Source organism: Nannospalax galili, unplaced genomic scaffold, assembly GCF_000622305.1.
Source record: "Nannospalax galili isolate Female #2095 unplaced genomic scaffold, S.galili_v1.0 scaffold83, whole genome shotgun sequence".
Lineage (NCBI taxonomy): Eukaryota > Metazoa > Chordata > Mammalia > Rodentia > Spalacidae > Nannospalax > Nannospalax galili.
In genome coordinates, this window is record NW_008352659.1 from 3982660 (window position 1) to 4009053 (window position 26394).

Here is a 26394-nt window from a genome sequence, read left to right on the forward strand (position 1 = left end):
TTCCCCATAAACCACTGTCCCCATCATCCCTGCTCATCTAGTCTTCATTATTTCTTCTTCTAATCTAGAACTGAAAATGGGCTCAGCAGGTACTCTCTGATGGTTAATTGGACCGTCCACTAGTGAAACTTGCATAGTGGCGTTGTAATTAATTCCCTGGATCTTTTTAATTCTTTTTCCCCTTGTTCACATCTGAAACTGAAAATATCTGTTCAATGCCTTGATCTAGGCAATTAGTTAAGTGGCATGCAGCTGGTTATCTGGGGGTGGACTCAAACTCTTAATCATCTCTGTTCAGGTCTGAATGGCAGTTTTCTTGTGCAGTGACACCTGTAATTAGTACATAATTGCTAGAAAATTCTTCAGAAGTAGTAGTTTTCAATGTGGGGGTCACTGGATAATAACATCAGTGTCGTTTGGGAGATTGGAAGAAAAATGAAACCTTAGTTACCCTACTCTAGACCTACTAAATCAGAAATTCTGGAATTGGAGCCTAAGCAAGATTTTAACAAGCCCTCCAAGTGCTTGTCAAAGTTTGAGAAGCACTGTCTTGGAGAAATAGCTTCATGGGGTTGGGTAGCCGGATGAAGGGAGGTGTGGAAGTGCACTTTGGGGATACTGGGGAAGTAAGAAGGCTTAGGAGAGGGTTGGTACTTTCCTCTTAGAGATGACACAGGTTTCCAAAGGAATTATTGGTAGCTGGAAGATTCTGTCCTGGCCTTCTCAGTGCTTTCAAACAAAACCTAGGTAAACCCTTGCTTGCCTTGTGATTCAACAAGTTCCAAAGTCAGTGTTTAGGAAGCTCTGTATATTAGACCTTCATACTTATGCTTATTTATGGGAAATTGTATTATTAAGTAAATGAAAAAAGAGTTGTATTTTTCCACACCAAGTGTCTCACTTCCTCTAGAGACACCTACATACTACACATATGCTTTCAAGAGGAAATAGGCATTTATATTTCAGACTCTGTCCTACATTGCACATTTATACCATCAGAAGGCAGTCTTAATTGCAGATCTATGGAAGGCCCTCAATCCTCTTGGGGATTTATGGAAGGTCCTCAATCCTCGAGTCTTGGTCAACACACAAACTATGCAGGAGGTTTCGGTAGCACCTCTGACTTATATAGACAGCAGATTAGGAATGAACAGTCCATCAGCTACCAAGTATCAAACATCTTCTACTTACCTAGTTACTTATCAACTAGGAATGAGTTATGGTTGGTCAGATTGCTGCTGTCAGTTAGAACTGGTATCTTTCCATTCTTGAAACTCCACATTTTTTTTTTTTTCCTATTGGCAACGTACATCCACCTAAAGCCTTTTTTGATGTGGGCATGCCTCGTCAGAATGGCAATCTAAATTTAAGTATGTGATTCAGAGTCACTTTCTTCTGTAGTTTTAAATAGATGAACCATTTCTCTACTAGCATCTGTGTATCTAGAGATGGCAACCTGCTTTACACAAGAAAGAAGAGGGGTTTACGTTTTATTCTCCTTCTGCAATGAGTATTAATCATTATGATAAAGTTTCTTGGGTAGAAAAATAAATCCTTGTTGACCAACCTTTTGGGTGTTGAATTATATAGTCTCTTTTTAAATGAACCTCCCCCTTGAGTTGTTTCCATTTGGGGGATGAAAGAATGAGGCTTTGACATCTCTTCTTGGCAGTCTCTGAGTGTGGGAGGGCATGAACTATAGGCACTTGGAGGACTTAACTCAAAAGTGATCCTGATAAATAGTTCTGTTACCACTTGAAAGACCAGGCAGAGCATTGTTCCTGGGGCTCTTGTGGCTGGGAGATGGGAGGAGGGATTGCTAAATGGTATATAAAATACATCCCTTGGAGCGTTCCAGTTGTACTCAAGTTTCAGGGCCCAGTTTTGATTCAGTTTCCCACCTCTTGTCCCTCATTTCAATCTTTCCTGCTTATTGGGGTGTTTTCATGTTGCCCTGAGTCTCAGTCAGAGGAACAACCACTCAAACCAACAGTACAACTTACTACTTTATTTCTTTAGCTCAAAGTGTAGCATGCGATGAATGAAGATGAGATGATGATTTCATTCTAAATCTTTGAGAGAATGACAAGAGACATGGTCTGTTTTATTTTCCACAGTACCTTCTTCAAATCTGTGGGGAGTTGTTGAGATATGGTTCTCAACACGGTGTCTTTTAGCTTTAAGCTAGGTGTATATGGGCAAGAAAGAAGGGAATCGAACAAAAGAAACAACCAGGAAATCAAAGAACAATGCATAGAAGTCGCAGCGGCGTGATTGCTTTTGTGTTTCTGTATGTCCCTTTCCAAAAATTACCTCAGTGATGCTGAACTATCATCTCTCCAGACATGATTCCATTCCCTTCCACAGTCCAACAGAAACTTTTCCAAGGATACCTCCAAATTAACCCACAAAGTCATGGAATTAATAGGGGCTAGAGAACTCATGAGATCCCCTAAAATGCCATCAAATAACTGTTGGGAAGGCGATGTCAAGATTATTGATTGGCCTTGGTGAAATTATCCTGGGTTTTCTTGATGGACGTGGACCCAAGGCTTTCTCTCACTCTGTGGACCGCCAAATCGGTGACCATAGATTGATAACACAGAAGCCAAGTCCCCACAGCACCTGAGTACAGTGTTTACCTTCAGATCTCTCTCATCTGCACTCACTTGGTCTCTAATACTCTCTCACTCTCACTCTCGCTCTCAAACTCACGTACCATTCAGCAGTAATTTATCCTGCAGTGGTTCCCTTATCACAGAGAAGCACTATTTTCCTGGCAACCTTCACGCACGCCTTAGGAACTCCAGTATCTCTGTACGCTGTGATCTCATTCTTGGAAGCACTGCTGTAGCTAAGAATTGCAGAAGTGTCCCTTATTAACGTTAGGCCTGAATTTTCCGTTTTTCCCTTGAGTGCGTGCTTGAGTAGGGAACCAGGCAGAAGACAGTCGTAGGCTATGGTGTTTAGCTGCTTGTGTTCTTGCTTCCTTTCAGCACTGGACTAACCCGATTCCAACCTCTTTCCTCTGACTTTCCTACCTTAGTGAGAACTCCACAGTTGTCCTTTCCATTGAAAATGAACTGTTTTCTGTGTTGCTTTTGTTCAGTCCATTTAGTCCATTTGTAAATGCAAGTGTAGACTACCTTTGTGCTTGTCGTACCATGTACGGTGGTTTGGGAGATGATAAAGGACATGTTTGGCTTGTAATCCAAATGAAGAATGGCAAAAGCCAGTGCACGACTGGAGGTCCTCACAGACTGACTTTCCATGCCTCTGAGTGGGCCCTGCATTCTCAGACTGCACTGATTCCTGCTTGTTGGACAGCCAAGCATTGCCCTTAAAAAACGTGCAACTATACTAACTGGTATCATGTGCAGTGATTTCCCAAGTGGCGCTGCTACTCAGAAATCCTTCATGGTGCCCCTCTCTACTAGCTCTTTCCTGGAGTGAGAGGCCCATGTTGCTTCCCTTCTGAGGAGAGAATTTGGAGTCTCCCCATACTCTCTCTTTCCCTCACCACACTGTCTTTCAATTTCTGGCCTGGCTACCTCCATTTGTTTATACTATGAATTCCATTACAACTTTGAGATGTTGATGAGGTTTTCCTGCTTCCCACCTGCCCAAAACTTGGGACCTCACATACTGATGCTCTGATGAGTTTGCCGTGGGAAGCCATGGAAGCCATGTACCAGTTTGTATAGTAGTACCCTTTGAAACTGCCTACACTTGAACCAAGTAGAGTATGCTGGGGGTGTGCATTGGCTGCTTGGTGCATACACAAAGCTAATTAGCCTGCATGCCAACAACAACAACAACCACAACAACAACAGTTAACCCTTAGAGCACTGCTTCCCTACATTGAATTAATGATCTTGCATTTTATTGTTGGGCATTTCTTCCTTCCCTGGATCAAAGTGCTGCACAGGAAGTCCACGCTTTGTCTAGCCCGAACATCAACCAGGATCCTCTCCTCCGTGGACTTCTTGAGATACTCCTAGATTCTTTATTAATCTGCTAATGGCTTTTATAAGATCCGAACGCTGGAAAATAGGCTCCCCTTCCAACATGCTGGAGCACACAAGGGCCTGATTTTTAGTATGTGTCTTCTAAAATAAAGAAGTCAGTTCTTTAAGGGTTAATGTTAAAGCAAGGAGTTTGGTAGTTTCTCCTGCTTGTTCTTCCTCCAAGGTGTCTGCATGATCCTCCTTAGACTCTTAGTTCAACTGTTGAATGATGATTAAAAGATAGTAATAGAAAATTACCCCTGTCCCCCCAAAGCAAATCAAAGAACAAAACACTGAATGGTTGAATGGAGAGCGCTTTGGTAATGCTTGCTCGATTATCACAGGAGGTAGAAAGACCAAATGTTTTATTCAATGAACATTCATTTTGTCCTCTACCCTGTACACCGCCATTTCTCAGCGTTGTGGAACATGTGATGTTGATCTGGTTTTCTCTTATTTACCACTCTCTTTTTTTCTTCTTCCTGTCTAATAGCCCGATAGAATCCTGCCAGAATTTCTACAGAGATTTCACATTACAGATCGACATGGCTTTCAACGTATTCTTCCTTCTCTACTTCGGCTTGCGGGTAAGTTTGGCAGCATCACCCAGTAGTACCGCAGTAGGGCGTGAAAGTCCAACACTCGAAGGGTACCCCTTACCCATGACTGCTTTCCCAGTCAAGGTGAGGCCTGGGGCTCCCATCACAAGCAACACACCTGCATTCTGGTTTTGGGTTTGTGGCAGAGTCTTTTCCATCACTGAGCATTTTCTGTAATTTTGTTACACGGGAGGAGAACTACGGATTGAAATAATGAAGATCACTCCACTGACCCACTATTTCTCAGTCCTCTCTCTGAACGTGAATGTGTTATTCTTTTAAAAATTCAATTTAAAACAAGATCCTTCAGCTCTTAAAGTTATGTTTAGCAGCGATCTATGGAGAGAACAATTATGAAGGTCAACGTGGAAGGTAGGCTGGCAGAATTTAGGAGCGGGAGGGTCTGTATTAGACTGTGCTTTTGAAGGTACAGAATCTAGATTGTGGAGATGTATGTGAATGAACACATATGTGCTTTGTTTCCAACTCTATTTACATACAAGTCCAGTGAAGGTGCAATTACTCAGACTTCTCTATGAGGCTCTTGGAAACTACAGAAAATCATATTGCCTGATCTCCCTGTAAAGCACGTAGTAGCGTATAGCCACTTTCTAGAAAAGCCTGGGTAGCCAACAAAATAAGCACGCGACTACTGCAGAGGAAAATGTGAGGAGACTCGCATGTCCCCCTCCAGACACCCAGAAACTCAAAATTTACCCACTGCAAGAAGAAGATAAATTGATGCTGGTGCAATGCTTCTCATTTCTTTTTTCTGTCTTACTTTTTCCCCTCCAGTTTATTGCAGCCAATGATAAGCTGTGGTTCTGGCTGGAAGTGAACTCTGTGGTAGATTTCTTCACGGTGCCCCCCGTGTTTGTGTCTGTGTACTTAAACAGAAGTTGGCTTGGTAAGTCATCTCTTTCACCTTCTCACTGGTTCTCAAGATAGGGTGGAAATAGAGAATCTAGGGTGAATCCAGAGGTGGGGTTGTCCCTGTACAAAGAAAAGTTTTGTGTGTTAAGGTGAACGGAAGTCTTGGAATTTTAGAACTTGGTGGTCACATTTCTCTTCGGGGCACCAGCCCAGGAGGCTCTGCTGACCGAGTACTGTAGGTAATACAATTTTATCATTGTTGAAGCCCTGTGGTCATCAATGTCACAGCCTGGACTTCTGTGTTCATGGTTCCGTCACTTTTCATTCAGCAATTCAGAGTCAGGACTGGTTAAAGAAACCCATGGGAACGAGGCCAACCTTCGGAGTGTCAGGCTCTGGTGCCTCTGGAGATCTGCCTGCCACAGTTAGCTTCATCTCCATACAGTCAATTTATAGTTACAAGTCTTGCTATGAGGCAGGGCAAGTTGAAGCATCTCAAGTCACTCTCTTATCACAGGCCACTCAGTTCCCTCTCTGAGTAAGGCAGAGCTTTGGTTGGTCTTAGGCTTAACAGGTCACTTCTTGTATCTGCTCAACAGGTCATTTCCTGATTCAAGACTAGGACAATTAAACAATTAGTCACAAAAGTGACTAGCTCAGAGAATGGTCTTGACCATCAAAAGCTTAGGGTGCCTGGGCTTCAAGTTTCTCTTTTAGTTTTTTAATTAACAGGGAGATGTTTCTGTTTCCATGACAGCTACCAAGGAAGAGTCTGGAGCAGACCTTACCGGACAATTTTAGGGTTTCTTCAGTCTTTACTTTTAGGGTTTGCTGCTTTGGGGTGGAGGCTTCATATTTTTCACCAAAGTAACATGCACATAACTGCTATCACTAAAAAAATTCACAGAAGAACAAAGAAAACAGCAAGCCTATCTTCTCCTTTTTATCCTTCAGGACCCCCCCCACCCCAAACATTGCCCAAAGTTGACAGCCTCCACATCTTTCTCTCCAGCTCATTCCACAACACACACAAATAAATGGATGTGCACATATAATAATATTTGAGAGGTGGCGATATTCATAGAAGAAATTGTTTCAAATAACCACATTGTGCTGCAATTTAGCTTTTATACTAATACATGACGGGCAGCCTATCAGCTCTGTAATAATTCATTTTATGAAATTTTATAGCCATTTGGGTAAAATTCCATTATCTATTTGTATTACAGTAGACATGGCCATAAACCTAATGGACCACCCGAATGTTTTCTTTGCTCCTCTAAGCACTATTTTAATAGGCATCCTCATCCATATATTTGTAAAATTCTATTTTTATAGATATTTCCACATAGCCAGACGAGAATTGCCTAGTGAAAGAGTACGCGTACTTTATTTTGTAGATGCTACTAGATAATGTTCCAAAAATGTTGTGTAAAGATGTGCTTCCATTGTGCAAAGCCCTGAGTTTGAAAATAATGGTCACATATGTAAGACATATGATTCTTTAGTATATAATGTTTATGGAAATCACCTTCACACTCTTAGATGTATGTGTGTAGGTATAATTATGTATGTGCAGATCTTAGAAAGATCCTGTTTCCCCCAGTTTTCTCATTAGAATTATATTCACCTACTTGCTGAATGGAAAAGGTTTTGTCTTTGCTTTGAGATGCACTTGGTGAGATTGGTTTTCTAGCCAGCATGACAAGATCTTGAGAGCCATGAATACATCTGAGAAGTGTTCTGCTTGTGACCTACCTGTGTCTGTGAGCCAAGGGTCCCAGCTGCCTCAGCTTAGCTGCCAACAGGCTTTGTGGCCTGGGGTTTCTTCTTCACTCAGGCTGTGAAGAATGTAGCTAGAGAATCCCACCTTCTCACAATACGGGAAAGGGCAGGAAGCTGCGGGAGCTAATAAATGAGTAAAGCATGTGGTACGTTAGGAAGCATCAATGTTGTTGAAAATGCAGACCAATGAGATCTGGAGCTAGGAAATAATAATAGCAATGATGATCATAACAATCACAATAAAAAGAACCTCTCCACTCTAATAAGAGAATACTATTATAATAAAATACCCGTGCTTCTTTGGTAACTACTCTTAGGTGAGATTCTAAACTCATCTGCATGATGTGGAGGAGTACTTTAGTTTAATAATATCTCCAGGAGTTTCCTCTATCTGATTTAATACATAGGTTATTGCACTGTGAAACAATCATTGAACCAGTGAGACACTAGAGAAGCAAGCAAACACTTCCAGGAATTAGGGCTACAGAAGAGAAGGAAAAGCACCATCCGAATCTCAGACAGCCCTGCCTTTCTTTTGGAAAGTGGAGGGACACTGCTTTTCCTGGATGAGATTCTGGAATATGATACAAGAACCAAGTTGATCCCAATTCTGCATACACTTTTGAGGGTGGAGGCTGGTGGTGTTGCTGGCACCATGTGGAATAACAACCTGAGTGAAGGGGCTGGAGAGATGGCTCAGTGGTTAAGAACATTGACTGTTCTTGTAGAAGACCTGGGTTCGAATCCCAGCACCCACATGGCAGCTAACAACTGTCTGTAACTCCAGTTCCAGGGGATCCGACAGCCTCTCTGTCCTCTGCGGGCATTGCACGATACAGGGGCACTCACCTACATGCAGGCAGTACACGCATACACATAATATAAAAATAATAAATAAAATTAAAAACAAAACAAAACAAAAAGAAACCTGAGTGAAAACCAGGGCTCTGGCTGTGCCTTTCCTAGTGCACCACCCACACCAAGTTTGAGTTTTCGTTGTTAGAATAAGATTGAGGTTATAAGCCAGGTATGTTGGCACACACCTTTAGTCCCAGCACTTGGGAGGCTGAGGCAGGCGAACCTCTGTGAGTTCAAGATCAGCCTGGTGTACATAGTGAGTTCCAGGCCAGCTGGAGGTACAGGGAGACCCTCTCTCAAGGAAAAAGAAAGGATTGAGGTTATATAATATGATAAAGCATTGTGCCATTGGCTATATATGTCACCTTAGTGCAATCGTAGTAACATCGATGACTGCTTCAGCGTGGGTCACACTGCTAAGCCCCTCCCCTGCATCCAGTCAATCTTCGGAGCAAACCTATGAGGTAGGCATGGTTAATTACTCCATCTTTTGCAGGTCAGGCAGCTATGGCTTTGACAGGTTAACCCTCTTGCCAGAGGTCACCCAGCCAGGGAGTGGTGGGAAGGGCAATTTATCCCAGATTTGGTCTGACTTCATATCTGTACTGTTTTTCTGATTGTGGGCTCCTGTCCTTAACCTTGGAAGATTTATGGTTTGGGGGACCGGGATGGGAAGGATGGAGCATACTTTGCTGCTTTGTCTTGGCCTGTCTCCATCTCTTCTTACTCATCATCCAGAGCCTCGCTTGAGGCAGGAGGGGAGGGGACAAGATCTTATTTAAGAGCATGCATTCTCATAGCTCCTCTTTCATGCTCCTCCTTGCCCCACTTCCAGAGAAGCGCACAGACCAGCGTGGTGTCTCCTGAGCTCCAGGGCACTTAAGCAGCTTGGTGACCTTGGTCACTCCACCTAGCAGAGGACCAGGGGCTTCTATATGACCCCTTTTAGCAGAGAGAGAGATAGAGAGAGAGAGAGAGAGAGAGAGAGAGAGAGAGAGAGATATTGAGGAGAGGGAGATTAGAACTCAGCTCTGTTTTGTCCCAGCTCAGTTCACTTTAGCCTTAGCCACTTGCCAGTGGGTCCCTTTGTTCAAGACCATCTGTGTCTGGGCTCAGCTTTCTCAGCACCATAGCCTGTCAAATAGCAATGATCATGGCAGCCATCCCATTGGGTCACCACAGGGCTTCAGCAAGGCAATGTGTGTTACATAATACCTACATAGTACATAGTACATAATACCTACATAATACCTACATAGCTAGTAGGGGCATTGGCTATCCCCGACCACTCCCCATAATCTGCCTACCATATTATAAAGCACCAAGGGAGAAGTCAAAGCAGAATGAAACCCAAAATAAAGGCAGCAGGATGGGAGGGCACCCATGTTGGCAGGTGGCAAGTCACTGCGCATTCTCATTACTGTTCCCACGTACCAGCTCATTCATTGTTTCCCTTACAAAATCCTTACCCTCGCCACTAAAATAAATGCACCCTGAAATGAGAGGTGGATCTTATTTTGAGACACTAAACAACATGTTCTAGAGAGAGATCATCTGTCTGAATGTTCATTTAGGAACCGTGTCCCTAGGGAGGTCAGCGGACTGTACCTCCGTTGTTTACGTGAATGTCTGTATTGAGGGTCATCTGTGGTCAGAGGAGTGGAGCAGAAGCTCCCTCACTGGTCAGATGCGTCTTTTCTTATTCTGGTGCTGAGGCTGGAACCCAGGGCCTTGACAATGCTAGACAAGTACTCTGCCACCAAGACTCAGTCAAAGCCCTGGCTAAGGCATCTTTATTGAGCTCCTATCATGTGCTTGGTACTGAGTTAAGAGAGATATAGACCCACCTTCTCTCTTTGCTAGTTGTGTTATGATTTCCGACAGATTTTGCTCCATTTTTCTGACTGATGGAGTCAAGAATTTGGTCAGGGTTCATCACCACTGGACCTATATGTGGAAAGGTCTAGCCTTAGACCTTAATACTTTCAACAAATTTCACCAGAAAATAGAAGATTCTGATAAGAAAAGGAAATAGAAAAATGGGTTTGTGACCAGTCATGGGGTGATGAAAATAATTTAGGGTATTTGGTTATAAATATGGTCCTGAGCATTCTTTTCTTTGTGCAACTAGGTGAAAAAAAGATTTTGTGTATGTGTGTGTGTGTGTGTGTACAAGTAACAACAGAAGGACAAAACACAGTTTCTGTTTGAGACTAAGGTTTCAATCTTATTTTAGAATCAGAATAAACAGACATGAAGTGACAGTAGGTAACACAACCTACTATGTAATTAAATCCAAAATTGCCAGGTACTGGAGGAAAGGACGTGGGAATTTAGAGGAAAGACAGCTCTCGTGTGTAGAGGAACTCCAGGGACTGGGGCTTGGCTGAGGCTGGACATGCAGGGCAAAGATGGACAGAGGAGAGGAAGCTGACTTTTCTAAGGGGAGTGAAATCCTCTGCACAAGGTAGCAAATGGACAGTAATAAAAAGGCCAAGCATCAGCCTTACCACCCTGCAAGATGACTGCATTTGTCTGCTACTGATGCAGAAACAGGCCACCACAATGCTGTGCCTTCGAGCAAACCGTGCACATTATATCAGAATTCCTCAGGCTAGAAGTCCAGTGTGGGGCTGGGTTGGCTAAGATAAAGATGTCTTCAAGGGATGGGGAAACAGTTCAGTTAATAAAATGCTCGTTCTTCAAGCACTGGGACCTGAGTTGGATCCATAGCATCCACATAAAAAGCTGGGCATGGTGAGGTGTGCTTGGATTCCCAGTGCTAGGGAAGCAGAGACAGGTGGATCCCTGGGGTTCAGTGGGCAGCCAGTCTGACTACTTAGGAAGTATCAGGCCAGTAAAAGGCCCTGTCCCAAATAGAAGGTAGATTGTATGATGCCTGAGGATTGACACCTGAAGTTGATCTCTATCCTTCACATGCACATACACACATGTGCACCTACACACATTTGAACACACATACATACGGTGTTTTTAGAACTGGGTTCAGTTTTCAAGGCTCTACAGCCTTGTATGGAAGATGTCATGTCCTTGCCTTTTGGAGTTTTTGGAGGCCCCTGTCCTTGGCTCATGGCGCCATCCTCTATCAGAGTCCCTGACCATTCCATCAACTGACAACCTGAACATATCCCTTGCCGTGGTAGTTGCTGTAATCACAGATCCCAGAGGTTGACATGGACGTCCTTAGGAGGTCATCGTTCTACCAGCAAACAACAATATAACTGTTTCCATTTTATCAGAGAGGAAACCGAGGCTCCCAGTTTGTCCAAAGTCATAAATCCAGGCAGAGCTGGCACTGGGGCCTAAACTCCTGTTCAGATTGCCAGCTGTTGTGCACAGCCTTCTGGAATCCAGGGCTCCAGGACTTGATCAAGTCTTCCCAGACCTTCCAGTCCTATTGAGAGGAGACCCTTGGGGAGATTTCTCTTGGAGCCTGAGGCCTTCCACCTCCATCTAGTGATTTTTCTCCCTTTCTTTTTATAAGAACAGGTGAGTTACGAGACAGACTTGCCTGTTACTCATTCTTTAGGGTTAAGCCTTCCTATGTGGCTGCAGCAGTATAGAGGATTATGTTGGGTCTACATCCTAGTATCAGAGCCCTTTTTCCTTAAGGTCGTGTTTTCTTGCTTCTCTGGAGTTTACCAAAGAATCAGAATTTAAGAATGACAAATGGGGGCAATAGAATTGTGATGGCATGCTGTCTTTGCCCCAAGAAAGCCATGTATGGGATCAGGACACCACTGTCCTCCTTTAGTGTCACCCTCTCAGGGGCTCCATTGAAGTCTCAGACAAGTCCTATGGTCCATCTGCTTGAGTATCATGCCTGACCCCTGGGTTCCCTCCCTTGCTTGAAAACTCCATTTTCAAGGAGGTCAGGTGATTTCAGTTATACCCAGATCTTACATTGACCAGCCTTTGTATCTGGTAAGAATAATAAGGATGGAAAGTTTTGGACAGATTTTGGTTTCTTGATGTCAATAATTTTCAGTATATTGAGAAAATTTTAAATATATTTTATTTATTTTTTATGTGTATGAGTGTATTGCCTGCATGTATGTGACTGCACCCATGTTGTGCAATGCTGTGGGGGTCCGAAGAAGGCTTCAGATTCCCCTGGAACTGGAGTTAAGGATGGTTTATAGCCACCATGTGGGTGCTGGGAATTGAACCCTGGTCGTCTGCAAGAGCAGTCAGTACTCTTAACTGCTGAGCCAACTCTCCAGCCCCAGTATATTGAAATTTTTAAAAATATCAGAAAACTAAAACAGAGTTTGGCTTGTCTAGAGAGTAGAGGATACCCATCTGGGCAGTGGTAGGCACACAGTCCTGACTCCCAGCCTCCTCTTACCTGTGGCCCCTGCCCAGTGCCCCAAGGTTGTTAATTCATCCTTTTCTTCTGCTTCCTCCTTGGCTGGCTAGGAAGATGTTTGTATCCCACTGTGTTTTGCTCTGCCACCAGAACTCACCTGTACTCCACTTCCTGGGTGCAGTTTTCCCATTCACCCAGTAAGAATGAGGCCTATGCTGGGCGTGGTGGTGCATGCCTTTAATCCCAGCATGTGGGAAGCACATGCAGGTGGATCTCAAAAGCCAGCATGATTTACATAGCAAGTTCTAGGCCAACTAGGGCTACAGGGAAACCCTGTCTTAGCAAAACAAAAGAAGAATGATTTCCTAACCTTCCCCTCTTATGATTAATGCTCTAAGCACATCATAAACTGACATGCCAGTTCCTTGGTGGGTATGTGGTAGGGACCTTGGTTACCTGAATTGTGATCCTGTTCTCTATACTCAGAGAAGTACCTGACACATAGTTCCTTCCTGTTGAACAAATGAATGAATGAATCTTTTTATAAGAATGAGAGTAATGAACACTTACTGGCTGTTCATTAAAAGCAGGTATCATGTGTCCTGGTGTGAGTCAATCATCCAGAGTGCCATCTTAAATTCAGGGATTTAGTCACTTTCCCAGGTGCTAAGTGGTGGATACAGCCCAGGTCAATTCAATTCGGAGCCCTTGGTTTGGGGATTACTTGGCAATTGGTTCTCAAGATGGGGTTCCTAGGTCAGTGCTATCAGTATACAGCAGAAGTAGGTAGGCATGAAGATTTTCAGAACCCATCCCAGACCCATCCATTGGAAAGCCTGTGAACTGGATTCCACAGTCTGTGGTTTGACAAGTACTCCTGGTGATTTTGGGGACTTAGTTTTGGAAGCTGCCATCCCAGAATCTCCCGGTTGGCCATTAGAATGCTCCAGTGAGTGTTTAAAACTCAATGTTCAGGCCACATAGAATTACTGTGTTAGGGAGTAGGTGACCTAGGCTTAGTATTTATTTATTTATTTATTTTGAGAGAGGGTCTCATGTATCCCACGCTGGCTTCAAACTTGCAGTGTAGGCAAGGATAACCTTGAACCTTTCATCTTTCTGCCTCCATGCTGGCATGGTAGGCATGAACCATTATGCCGTGTTTGTGTGGTGCTGGGGAATGGACCCAGGGCATGCTAGGCAAGTACTCTAGGAACTATGGGCTCAGTGTTTTTTGTTTTTTTTTTTTAATGCTCCCAGTTACATTTCGGTGCAGGAAGGGTGGGAATTCCTTACATATAAGGTCTATCATGAATTTGGGATATATTCCTTCTCAGAGTGCTTTCTAAGCATCCATGTGCATTTGGAGTACCAATACACCTGTTACAGTAAAATTTCTGTTTCCGAAGGTGGTGTGGGGGTCATTGTAGATTTGACCAAACTCTCTCAAACTCCCAGAAGCTTCTGGTGTGTGGACCACACTTTAAGTAGCCGGGTATCCCAGTGTAGATTGTGCTGTCCTGTGTGGTAGTGGCTAGCCATGCATGTTCGTTTCAACATAGGCTGATTGAAACTAAATCAAATTAGAACTCAGTTCTTCAGATATATGACCAACATTTCAAGTAATCGATAGTCCCTGTAGATGGAGAGTTCTCTGCTGGAGAGCACAAATAAAAGCATTTCATCATTCTAGAACGTTCTCTTTTCTCATGCTGCTTCTAGAATGTGAATCTGTGACAGTGAGTACCATGGCTTTTCACTTTTTTTTGTTGTTGTTTGTTCGTTTTTTAATGTCTGGGACACTTTTGCATAGAGTCGAAGCCTAATAAAAGTTTTAAAGTGATTTTTGTGAAGGAATTACTGATCCAAAGTTATTTAAAAGATTTAAATAACTTCCTGGGGGCCAACAAGATGACTCAAAAGGGGAGGTACTTGCTACCAAGCTTGACAACCTGAGTTTGATCCCTGGGACTCACATGGCAGAAAGACAGAATTGACTCCCATAAGTATTCCTTTGACCTCTGTGCATGGGTGCGTGCACCCCGTGCATGTAAACACACACACACACACACACACACACACACACACACAGACAGACACACACACACAGACACACACAACACAGCATAAATGTAAAAAACAAACAAAACACAACTTTCCTGAATGGATCATTGAGATAACATTAGGTAAAATTGGTCTGAGTGTTTCATTACAGTAAAAGAGCCGCTAACTAACACACACACACACACACACACACACACACACTATAAAAATAAATGTTAAAGAAAAAAAAAACCCTACACTTTCCTGAATAGATCATTGAGATAGCATTAGGTAAAAGTCACTGTGAAAGGAACCGTACCCCACCCAACATGCCCAAATTAAGTACATTTAAAGCCTTGGCAGCCTTAAAAAAAATGTATGACAACAGCCCCAGCTTCTTCCCTCAGATTCCTTTTCATTGCAAAATGGCCTTTTGGGCACAGAAAGGAATGGTCTCTGGTGCCCCCTACAGGATAGCCCTGGAATTACTGGATTGAGATTAGCTGGCAGACTGGAGGGAGGGTGCACTGGCTTATGTTCACATGGGGGATTCATACAGCAATGGTGGTGTAGGCTTACCGTGAACTCCCACTGCGATCTGTCATCTGTGACTATAAGCCCCACTCCCTCTGTTAAAGGGCTCTTAGACTCACAGTTTCAGAGCCGGAAGAACAGGCCTCCAGAGCCCCCAGAGGGCACTTGCTCCACATTTCAGGGTGACCTGAACCCCAGCTCTAGTATCTTCATTCTCTAAGCGCAGTCTATTTTCTTTATTTAGAAACTGGGTCTCTCTGTAGCTTCTGCTGGCCTGGAACTCACCATGTAGACCAGGCTGGCCTGGATCCCACAGAGATCTGCCTGCCTCTACCTCCTGAGTGCTGGAATTAAAGGCATGTGCCACCATGCCTAGCTAAACTCAGTCTTTTAAAGTCAGCTCCCTCCCAGTAGCCTGTAGCTCTATTTAAAATAACGAGCTATGGAAGCCAAGCAGTGGGTCTCACACCTGTAATCTCAGCACTAGGGAGGCTGAATAGGAGTTTGAGGCCACCCTAGGCTATAGCATAGATTCCGGGTGAACCCGAGTTAGAGTGAGTCCCTGTCTCACAAAACAAAAAAACAAAAAACAAAAAAAAAACCTCCAAACAATTGGGGCTGAAGAGATGGCTCAGCAGTTAAAAGCATTGGCTGCTCTTGTAGAGGACCCACATTCTGTTCCCAGTACATGGCAACCAACAATCAACAGTGAATCCAATTCCATGGGATCCAACACCCTCTTCTGGCATCTCCAGAAATTGAATGCACGGGTGCACTCACTCACATGCAGGAAGAACACATGAAGTAAAAATAAATAAATTCTGTTTTAAAAACCACAAATAACAATAATACCAATAAAACATTTTAAATAATGAAAAATAGGGGGAAATATGACTTCCTTTCTGGGGATCAGGTGTGCCTGTCTTTAGAGAAGAGCAGGACGGAAAGGGAGAAAGGAGAGGCGAGAGGAGGGAAACAATGAGAAGAGGAAGCATGTAATTCTGAAGAAAAATATCTTCTTATCCAGATGAAGCTGGATGTGCTCACATTGTAGGTCTATGTGTATACACATTTGTAATGTATACACGTCTGTGAGTAAGTATCTCAAACACTCTGCCAAAGAATACCATGAAATACATATCATTTTAGGTCCATTTTATACATGAGAAAATTCAGGCTTGTAAATGTTAAATAACTTGCTGAGGATCACATAGTGTCCAAAGCTCAGACCCCTCTGTATAATATCATGCTGCTTCTCAAACTATAAACACACATAGCTCTTATATTTACACTATTAAAAAAAATCTCACTTTGTGCCGGAGAGATGGCTCAGCAGTTAAGAGCACTGATGACTCTTCCAGAGGACCCAGGTTCGATTCGCAGTACCCACATGGCTGCTAACAACTATTCCTAACTCCAGTTCCAAGGGATTTGTTGCCCCCTTCTGATCTCCGTGGGCATTGCACAACCCAGGTGCACTTACACACAGGCAGGCAATACATTCATACCCATAAAATAATGAAATAACAATAATAAGCCTCATTCAGCCAGATCAAATATGCAATGGAGCTCTCTCCTTTTTCCAGGCCTTTGATAGGATGTTCTGATGCTGCCAATGCCAGAAAAGAAATCAGGAAGAAAAGCAAAAAAGTGGTTCAGTGCATGTTTTTTAAATTGGGTTTAATACTACTTTTTTGTCTTAACCAGTTTCTCAATGCCTCCTTCTCTCCCCTAGTTGCCTTCTAGAGCTTCTTGTCTTATTGTATACAAGTCTTCAAATTAACAAAAAAAATCCATATTATTACTGTTAGTCCATCTTGAAAGAGCATCATTTTAGAGATATGGGCTGTCATGATCTGAATATGTGTGTTCCCCAAATATGTGTGTTGAAGCTTAATCTGGTCCCGCAGTGTTAAAAGAGTTGGTGTCTGGAAGGCGATTAGGTCATGAGAGTGGAGCCCCCAGGATGGTATTAGTCCCGCATGAGACAAGCCTGACCAAACTTGTTATCTATGAGGCAGAAAACAAGCTTACTGCATCTATTGGTAACTTGATTTTGAACATCAGAGCCTCCAAAACTGTGAGCAATAAATTTCTGTTATTATAAATTGCCCAATCAAAGGTATTTTGTTGTAAAAGCCTGAATGGGTCAGCCATGGGGCTATACCCTTTGCTTGACCTTTTTTATTTTTCGAGAGGACGAACTCGGCAGCATCTTGTACTTTGGAAGTAACATTGAGACTGTGTCACTGAAGTGTGGCAACATAAATAAGCTCATTATTAAGTTCTTTCCTTGTGGTTGGGCTTTGAAGAAGTCAGCCCCAGTGAATCAGAATTGTGGCAGTTTGGACAAATTTCAGCAAGCTGATTGCTGTTGTACTAGCTAGATCAGCTTCTAGAAAAATTAGGCCTCTTGAGATTTCCAGTTGTGTCTCTTGATACTGTTTTGTCAGGGACAAGCTTTAAATAAGATGCCCGCCACAGGTAGCAGAGATTCTAAATCCTCATTGACTTGCATGGCCATTACATGCCAAATTGGAAACAAACTTTCTAAAATGAATGTCTTCAAGCAGTGAATTTAGCAGTAGGTTTTCACAGATGCCAGATTCTTTTCAGGGAGCTCTGCTTCGTTTGGGGAGACATTGGAACAGTCTTCTTGAGCAACTCAAATCTCTAGGACTGGACATATATTTACCTTTGCAACATCTTCAACGAACAGATGCTTTGATTGTTTTCCACGAGATCAGAGCCTGATGGATTAGTCTGGGTAGCAGACGAGGAAGGGAGAATTGATCACCAGCAGCTCAGAAGCACAATTGTGCTTATTCAACTGAACAGCTGCATGTACGTGACCCAATGGTGAGAAAAAAATGCATCTTGCCTTTGTGAGATGTCAAAACTGTGTTCAAAGGGACTGTATAAGGAAGAACGATAAAGTTATAGGAATTTGAAGGGAGAACAGATGGGGGAATGTTAGCTATTCCATCCTAAAATAGATTTCAGGTTTTTACAAAGTAGATCTATTTCTCCTAGAGAGTTTGTACTAACCTGCTCATCTTCAGCCAGCATAAGACCTGGAGGCTTACTAGAATGAAAATTACCAACGGAAACCCAAACCTACAAAATCTGACTCTTGAAGAGGAGAGGTTGAGGGATGTTTTTGCAAATCGTTCAGGTGGTTCATACACAAGGTAAAGTGACCTTGACAGGTTAGTTGAATCATCTAGGGAACTTGGACACCTCCTGCTGCCCAGGCCAGACTGTGCTTCCCTTTGAGAGCATCTGAAGTTCTGGGGTGGAACTTAGCCATCAGAGTGGTTTCAAGTTCCATGAAAAATTATCACTTGATGGTTCTTGTAAACCAGAGGAACATACCTGAGATAAAATATTTGTGCCCCCCTAACATGTAAGCTCCTTCTAAAATCTACTGCCAGACCCTCAGAGACTATTATGGACAGTTGCTATAAAACATGAACATGTATTCTAGATCAATCTTTGTCTTACTTTCATTTGTAAAAAAAATATTTTTACTCTTTGTGTATGAGTGTACTACCTTCATGTATGTAAGTGCACCCATGTTGTGCAATGCCCGCTGAGGTCAGAAGATGGGGTTGGATCCCCTGGAACTGGAGTTACAGGCAGTTGTTAGCCGCCACGTGGTTATTGGGAATTGAACCCCAGTCTTCTGCAAGAACAGCCAGTGCTCTTAACCACAGAGCCATCTCTCCAGCCCTGTCTTAGTTACTTTCTATTGTTGTGATAGAAACACTGACCAGAACCAAGTCAGGGAGGAAAGGGTTTATTCGTATGTCAAACTGACAAGTAAAGCTACCCAGCATGGTGGTGTTCAAACACAGATTCTGGGTTAGGGTTAGGGTCTTCCTAAATTGCCTAGGCTGAATTTGAACTTGCTAAGTGTCCCAGACAGGCTTTGAGCTTCTGATCCTCCTGCATCAACCTCCAGAATACCTGGGATTACAGTCATGTACTACCTGGCTCAAATGAACTCTTCTTTTCTGTAAAATACCCAGTCTCTGTCTTACACTGTTCATCCTTCCCCTTTATTGTTTGCCTTTCTGTTTCTTCGCTTGGATTCCAACCAGCTGCTAAGTACTTACTATCTACTCTCACCCCAATCAGCCACATACTCCGTTTCTGTTACTTTGGTAGTTCACCATCTGGCTGGTGTTCACCCGTCCCCTCTGTGTACTTAACTCAACCGGTCATAATCTTGCATCTTAACAAAAGTATTATCCTCCAAATCACTCTTCTGATTGTGGGGGATCTCCTGATGTGGCTGCAGTTTTAGTAATATGTGCATAACCTGCCTCATTAACTATAGCCAGAGTTGGCCCATCTGGCCCACTGCTTGTGTGTGTGTGTGTGTGTGTACATACGTGCTGAGGAGTTAACCTCTGGGGCCATTCTTCAGAAACTATCTACTTTAATTTTTGAGACAAGGCCTCTATCTGTGACCTGGGGTTCATTGATTAAGCTAGGTTGTACTCTTAACCAGCAATTCCCATCAATCCTCCTCTGCTCCCCAGTGCTAGGATTTCAAGTGTGCAGCACCATGCTTGACTCTTTACCTGAGTTCTGGGAATTGAACACAGGTCCTCATGCTTATGTGGCAAGCATTTTGCTGACTAAGCTACCCCTTCACTGCCTGTGTTTGGAAATAAGCTTTTATTAAGGACAACCACATTCATTTACTTTCACATTGTCCATGGCAGCTAGACAGAGACCTAGAGTCACAGAGCATAAAATCTTATTTACTATCTTGCTCTGTCCACTGATAGAGATACACTGTGTATTCTTTTACATTCCCCTGAATGTCGCCACAGTGTTTTGCTCATAACATCTACTGATCAGTTTAGGTAAATGTGGCAGGAACTTTCAGATTGTTGAAAATATAATAGTAGCAAAATAAAAGCTTATTTTGGATGTTGTTGTCACATGCTATGCAGCAGGTATTGGATCAAGGTCTTAGTTTAATCCAGTCCTGTTTAATCCTCACGAACACTCTGAAGAGAGGTAGGAAAACCTGGGACATTATCCTATTAGCTGTGCCCCATAGCACGTGACACAACAAGAATTTGAACTGGAGTCTTTGTCATCTCAGAATTTGGAATTTGCTTACTGGCCTTGGGTTCAAGGTGTGACTAAGATTTCCCTACTGGGTGAAAGAGGAATCTATAACTTCCAGATTGCAGATCCAAAATAGTTACAGGGAAGGGGAGATAGCAATGGGTGAGGCATGGCTGGATGGGGGTTGTCTCTAGAGGGGGCGAGAATATCCCTCTTAAAGGGTTGTTGGTTACCTTTGGTTGCTTTCCCCATATTGATACCTTCTTGGTGCCATTAACTGCTGCTCTTCCTCTGCCCCCTCCTCTTTTTTGAGGATTTATTTGTATTGTATTTATGAGTATGTGTGTGTGTGTGCGTGTGTGTGTGTGTGAGAGAGAGAGAGAGAGAGAGAAAAAGTGGAAAAGAGAAAAAAAAAGAGAAGAAAAGAGAGAGAGAGAGAGAGAGAGAGAGAGAGGAGAGAAAACACTCTCATGTATGTGCAGGTACCCAAGGAGGCCAGAAGAGGGCATCAGATCCCCTGGAGTTGGAGATGCAGACACTTGTGAGCTCCTGTCCAATGAACTCCTGTCCTCTGCAAGCGCAACAAGTGCTCTTGGCCACTGGGCCACGTCTCCATGTCTCCATCAGACCTCCATCTTCCTTCTTTTTCTATCAGTTGCTCTGTCCTCAGTGACCTCTGTTTGAGAACGAATGTAGGCCAAAGCACTGTTTATCTGCTTGAGACAGGCAGCATTCTGGTATGTTCTCTATAGGAAGTGTCTTTCTTTTTACCAAATTGAGTGCCCATTATCCATCACCAAGCCTGCAGTTGGATACCTGCTACCAATACCAAATACCTCTATCAGATAATTAAGCCAACAAGAATTCTTATTTTGAGGGGGGGGTAACTATTTTGGCAAATTTAAACCACTGAATGTGCACATTGTCAGAAGGCTTCCTATTTTAGAAATGTGTTTCTATTCATTTTATACAATTATAGTCTCCTTTGCATTAGGACCAGTCCTTATCTGATGGGAAGCAAGACACCAGGCTCCCTTGGGCTCTCAGAGGACCTAAGGGAGACACAGAAGGCACAGGTCTTCCTGTACACTGACCTCCTTCCAGTCCCATGCCTTTCCCAGTCCCACACTTCACGCGGTCTGTACCGCTGGATTTGTTGAGCCACTCTGCCATCTAGTGAGAGAAAGCAGGAATAGACAACGCAGTCACTGCCGCCCTCAGAATCCTGTCTCCCTGAAGCTTGGCAGATTAACCAGCCACAGCTGAATTAAGCCCTAAACTTTTTAATGCTTAGAAGGTAGTACATCCCCCAGAAGAGTCCTCAACCTATGGGAGAAGCCAGAAAAAGACAAATGGCATGTGAGTAGCTAGAATTTTGGAAAGCTGGCCCACTTGTTCATGCTGAGCCTGAACTGACACTCATCCCTCAGTGAAACTGGCTGGTCAAGATTTCTAGGCTGATTCTAGAGTAAGGATGGCCAACCATTTTATTAAAGCCCAGGACCGTCTTCCACGTTTGCACAATCTTTTTAAGTCCAGTGAGAATCCTCCTTCTGTCTTTGACAGAATGTCTTTTGAGTTTGAAAGAAATACTGAAACGATCTGTCACTACTTTTCACATGTCGAATTGTCAGCTTCAAAAAAAAGGAAGAGCACAGATTGAGTAGATACAGCAAACTTAACCAGAAATGGGAATTTTATTAAAAAAACAAAAAAACCTTGAGTCTAGTCATAATATATGTGCCTCAGTACAGCGGAACTGATTTATGAACCAGAACTACAGAATTTCAATAAGAACAGCACAGTGTTAGTGTGATAAGTATGATTATTTCAGCCTTTCTTCCTAGGAGGCGAGTTAGTGTGATATTACCATTGACTGCCCCTGGGCAGGTCCCTCAGGTCATTTATGTCATTCATGTGGAAGACAATGGGGCCTTGATATGCTACTCAATGCCACATAATACAAGAGGCCCCCCAAAAAAGTCATTAATATTTTTATCCTGAGTTATTGCTTGCATCAACTTGTTCATAGAGAAAAGAAAGCCTCCTTTCATTTTCTTTTTGTTTTCTCTATCTCTACTTGTGTGTGTGTGTGTGTGTATGTGTATCCTTTCATGTGTGTGCACACATGGATGCTAGAGGACAGCCTTAGGTGGTGTTCTTCAGGTTAAGTCTACCATTTTAGGTTTTTTTTTTTTTTAAAGATATGGTTTCTCACTGACCCAGAACTTTGCAAGTAGGCTAGGAGTGTAGGAGTGAATAGCAGACAGGGATCCACTAGTCTCTACCTCCCCAATACCCAGCTTTTAAAAAGTAGGTTCTGGAAGCTGGGTGTGGTGGCACATGCCTGGAGTCCCAGCACTTGGGACGCAGAGGCCGGCAGATCTCTGTGAGTTCGTGGCGAGCCTGGTCTACATAGTGAGTTCCAGGCTGGCTGGGGCTACAGCTGTTTCAAGAAGACCAAAGGAAAAGTAGGTTCTGGGGATCCAAGTCAGGTCCCCCTGCTTGCCAGGCAAGCGCTTTCCTAACTAAGCCATCTCCTCAACGTTCCTACTTCCCCTTTCCTTTCCTGTCTTCTCCTGTCCACCCTTGTCCTGTCTCCTCTTCCTTCTCCTCTTCCCCTTCCTCCTCTTCTCTCTCTCTCTCTGCTTTTCTCTGAGTGTCTTTGATTCCGACTGGTATAAAATGGATCTTTTAGATAGAAAAATAAGTGGGAAGAAAGTGGATGAGAGTCTGAGCCCTGACTCAAGGAGAAGCAGAGCCCTGGACTCCTTCTGCTGTATGGACACTGACTCTAGCAGTTTGCTGTGTTATTTCGGGGCTAGCAGGAATCCTGCCTGTAGCCGTGATTGATCAAGAAGCATGACTGGGGCCATGTAGGACAAGTTGTCTACAAGCAAAACAATTGTCCCATGGATGCAAATATACCCTCATTAAAGCTACTTCTCTTAGGTCTAGATAGGAAATGAAAACCAGGGTTCCTAACAGGGCGGGAGCTATGAAGGAATCCTAAAATCATGTTTTCAGGGCTCTGTTTATTTCAGAATCTTTGAAAAGTGATCAGTGGCAGGTGCAAGGGAGAGAGTCAGAGAGGGAGATGCACACTTATGTGTCTTTCAAAATAGCCACCCATCTTGAAATAGCAATGTAGAAATCTGTGTACAACAAACATCTTCAGGATTCTTAGCTCTAACAGGCAGATTTCTGAAGTCAGTGTCATCAAAAGAGATTCTCTGCTGCTCTGTGTCCAGCCTGGCCACCATTCAGGCCAAAGACCTTGAGTAACCTTGGCTAAAGCCTCAAGGTGAACTTCCTATTCACTGTCAGCACTGATCTGTGGAACGGATTGGTGTGGGCTGCCTTGCCTTGGGCACTCAGGAGAAGATGCGTCAGGCTGCCAAGTCAGAGGGAGGTTGCCCTGTGTTTATGGACATGAGTGAATCAGAAAGCTGATGAGGGCTCTTAGGACATGAGGAATTACAGAGCTGTAAATTGGAAGGGCCTGAAAACAGCATTCCCCTTCCCATCCTAGGAAAAAAATGAGGATGTTAAGGAATCTGTCCAGTATTGTCTGCTAAGAACTCGCTTCTTTATTTATTCAGCAGTGATGTCTTTAGTGTGGCCTGTGTCGAAGGTCTTGTTCTAAGTGCTGGTGAGTGTCATCAAAGGAGCTGAAGGCATAACGTCACAAGTTGATCTAGAAGAGAAACCAACAGGGTGAAAAGAATCTCAGAGCTGGAAAGAGCAGGGCCAAAGGAATCCACCTCAGCACTGTACTGTTTGGGCATTGATTCAGCTATCTGTAGTAGTGATGAGAGCTTTCAGTATATAGTAGAAGGCTGTCCCATGTGCCATGCCTTAACACTCACCACAGTGAAGGGACTTGTGAGATCGTTCAGTCTTCTGCTGCCCCAGCCCCAGACTATGAGTTACATTACAGCAGGTACCTGTCTTATCTCTCTGTTTAACTCTCATAACTGGATAGAGCACAAGACACAAGGGAGATGCTGAATGACATCCTTGGGACGAGCAGTGGAATGGCAGGATGACCAGAGTGCCCAGGTTCCTTCCATTCTATGGGAGAAAGGGAGAGGAGTCAGCAAAATTGTCCTGTAACTTTACAGATAGTAAAGCTCTGCAGCTTTGGGGGCTCTCCATGTCTGTTACTGCTCTTCAGCAAAAATGTGGAAAACACATTCTTACCTTTGCATGGTGTAGAAGCAGCTGGTGGGCCAGATGTGACTCCCAGGTCACAGTTTACCAACTCTTGCATGGTTAGAGTAGACCTTTTATGAAGCTTTTAATGAATGCATTCATCCACTCAAGCATTTAATGAATACTTACAGTATGCAGCACTCTGGCCTAGGCACTGAATGTAACAACAGGCTTATGATTGGTGAGCTGTCTAAAGACAAGATCGTTGCCCTTGACAGCTCAGGCAGCTGAAGGATGGGTCATAATGATACAGTAAATAAGAGCTCCTTGGACTGTCTAATTAAAGTGCTTGAAACACTTTAAAAACGAATTGGGGATTTCTATATAACACCTTCCATAGGTCACCAACATCTTTCAGTCATTCCTTATTTACAGATTGGAAAATCTATGGAGTTGGAGTGCTTTTCTGCTACCTCTAAGTCAGTTTGCCTGTCTTGATGCTCAGCAATTTCCAGGAAGTTCTGTTCCGTTCATTGCTCATTGGAGCATTCCAGCGGGGTTTCAGATTCCCTTGAAGAACAGAGTGATAGGAAGAAAAAATTCTACCTCTTCTCATTTGACTTGGTTCTTCACCGTCTCCAACTTGATCAAAACCAGAGATGAAGACACTATCTCTAGATTGTAGTCAGAAAACAGTGAAACTCCTTGTCTGTTTCGTTTCCTGAAAATAAAAGTGGTCCAGGAAACTACTCAATAAAGTAGAAAGAATCAAGGTAAGATTCGAACCTTAAAGGGTTTTATGTAACAATTTTCCTGCTTGTCTGATTCTGGTCTGCCTAATTCAGTAAGCTGTTCAACTCCTGCTCCAGCTAGTGATTTCGGTCTCCATCACCAACAATTTTGCAATCTTCTGGAATCCTTTTGAGAACTCCAAGGCAAATGGTCTTAAACAGGACTTAATTGTTTGGGAGATTTTATTTGCTTATTAGAGCAGTTTGGTCCACAGCATTATCTGTAAGAGGGATCAATTCCCTCAGCTGCATCAATTTTACAGCTCCTTGCTCATAGGCTCACAGTTCTTCTTACATAAAAGGATGTTTGGAATGGGGCCACCCAGAGTGCCAATTTTGATGCCTTTAACAGGGTGCAAAGTAATATCAATTTAAGTAGAATCTGTGTCTCTTGAGGTCTGGAAGAAGGCACAGGAAAAGGGAGGGATTTACAGATGTAATTTGGGATTAATAAATGAGTCATTCAGCAGATCAGTATTGATCCTAAATAGCGCTGTGCTTGTGTATACAATGAATATAAGACACAGTTCAGTCTAGAATAGCTAATGTAATTATGGATATGGGAAATCAGAATACCGTGTCTGCACTGGGAGTTTAACTTCCGGTGACTGGCTGTACCAGAACGGTGAGGGACAGTTAGATGATGATACTGAAGGCAAAACATGAGAATATAGGCAGGTATATTTTTATTTTGAATATAATCCATATGTCGATTATGTGACACATATACTTTTTATTTATTTATTTTTATTTTATGTGTACAAGTGTTATGTCTGCAAATGTTTAAGTGCACCCATGTCATATAGTATTCATGGAGGACAGAAGGGGCTGTCGGAGCCCCTGGAACTGGAGTTACAGACAATTGTCTGCTGACATGTAGGTGCTGGGATTTGAACTCCAGTCTTCTGCAAGGACAACCAGTACTCTTAACCACTGAACCATCCCTCCAGCCCATGACATGTGTACTTAGCTATGCATGCTTTATAATGGAGTACAGTATTCCATTATTAGAATAGTAACTGAGTGTAGGAACCATGTGCTTGGCTTTTCTCAGTCATACATTGGGTTGCACAGTGGAATAATTAAAACCAGCTGGCTATACCAGTGAGTCCACATGGAGAAATCTTACCTGTCCTGCTCCACCTTGCCCTGAATAAATAAATACAGGCAGCAGTAAAACAGGTTTTATTTCCTTATTCCACACTCATTCTTGATAAAGGCCATGGAACAGGCAGACGCTGCTTCTATCACCTGGGAAGCCAGTATGAACCAAGCTCATGGCTGACCATATTGAGTATATGAGAGTGTGTGTGTCGGGGGGGGGGGGGGAG

At 43.2% G+C, this 26394-nt stretch overlaps 1 protein-coding gene across 22 annotated transcripts in view; it reads left to right on the forward strand.

Annotated features, from left to right (window-relative positions):
- Kcnma1 (potassium calcium-activated channel subfamily M alpha 1) overlaps positions 1-26394 on the forward strand; it is a 788086-nt gene that overhangs the window by 470980 nt on the left and 290712 nt on the right. For all 22 annotated transcript variants that reach the window (XM_008849872.2, XM_008849855.2, XM_029554470.1 and 19 more), the window contains exons 4-5: positions 4501-4594; positions 5402-5513. In XM_008849872.2, coding sequence (XP_008848094.1) covers positions 4501-4594; positions 5402-5513 — 206 coding nt within the window. The remainder of the gene's footprint in view (positions 1-4500; positions 4595-5401; positions 5514-26394) is intronic.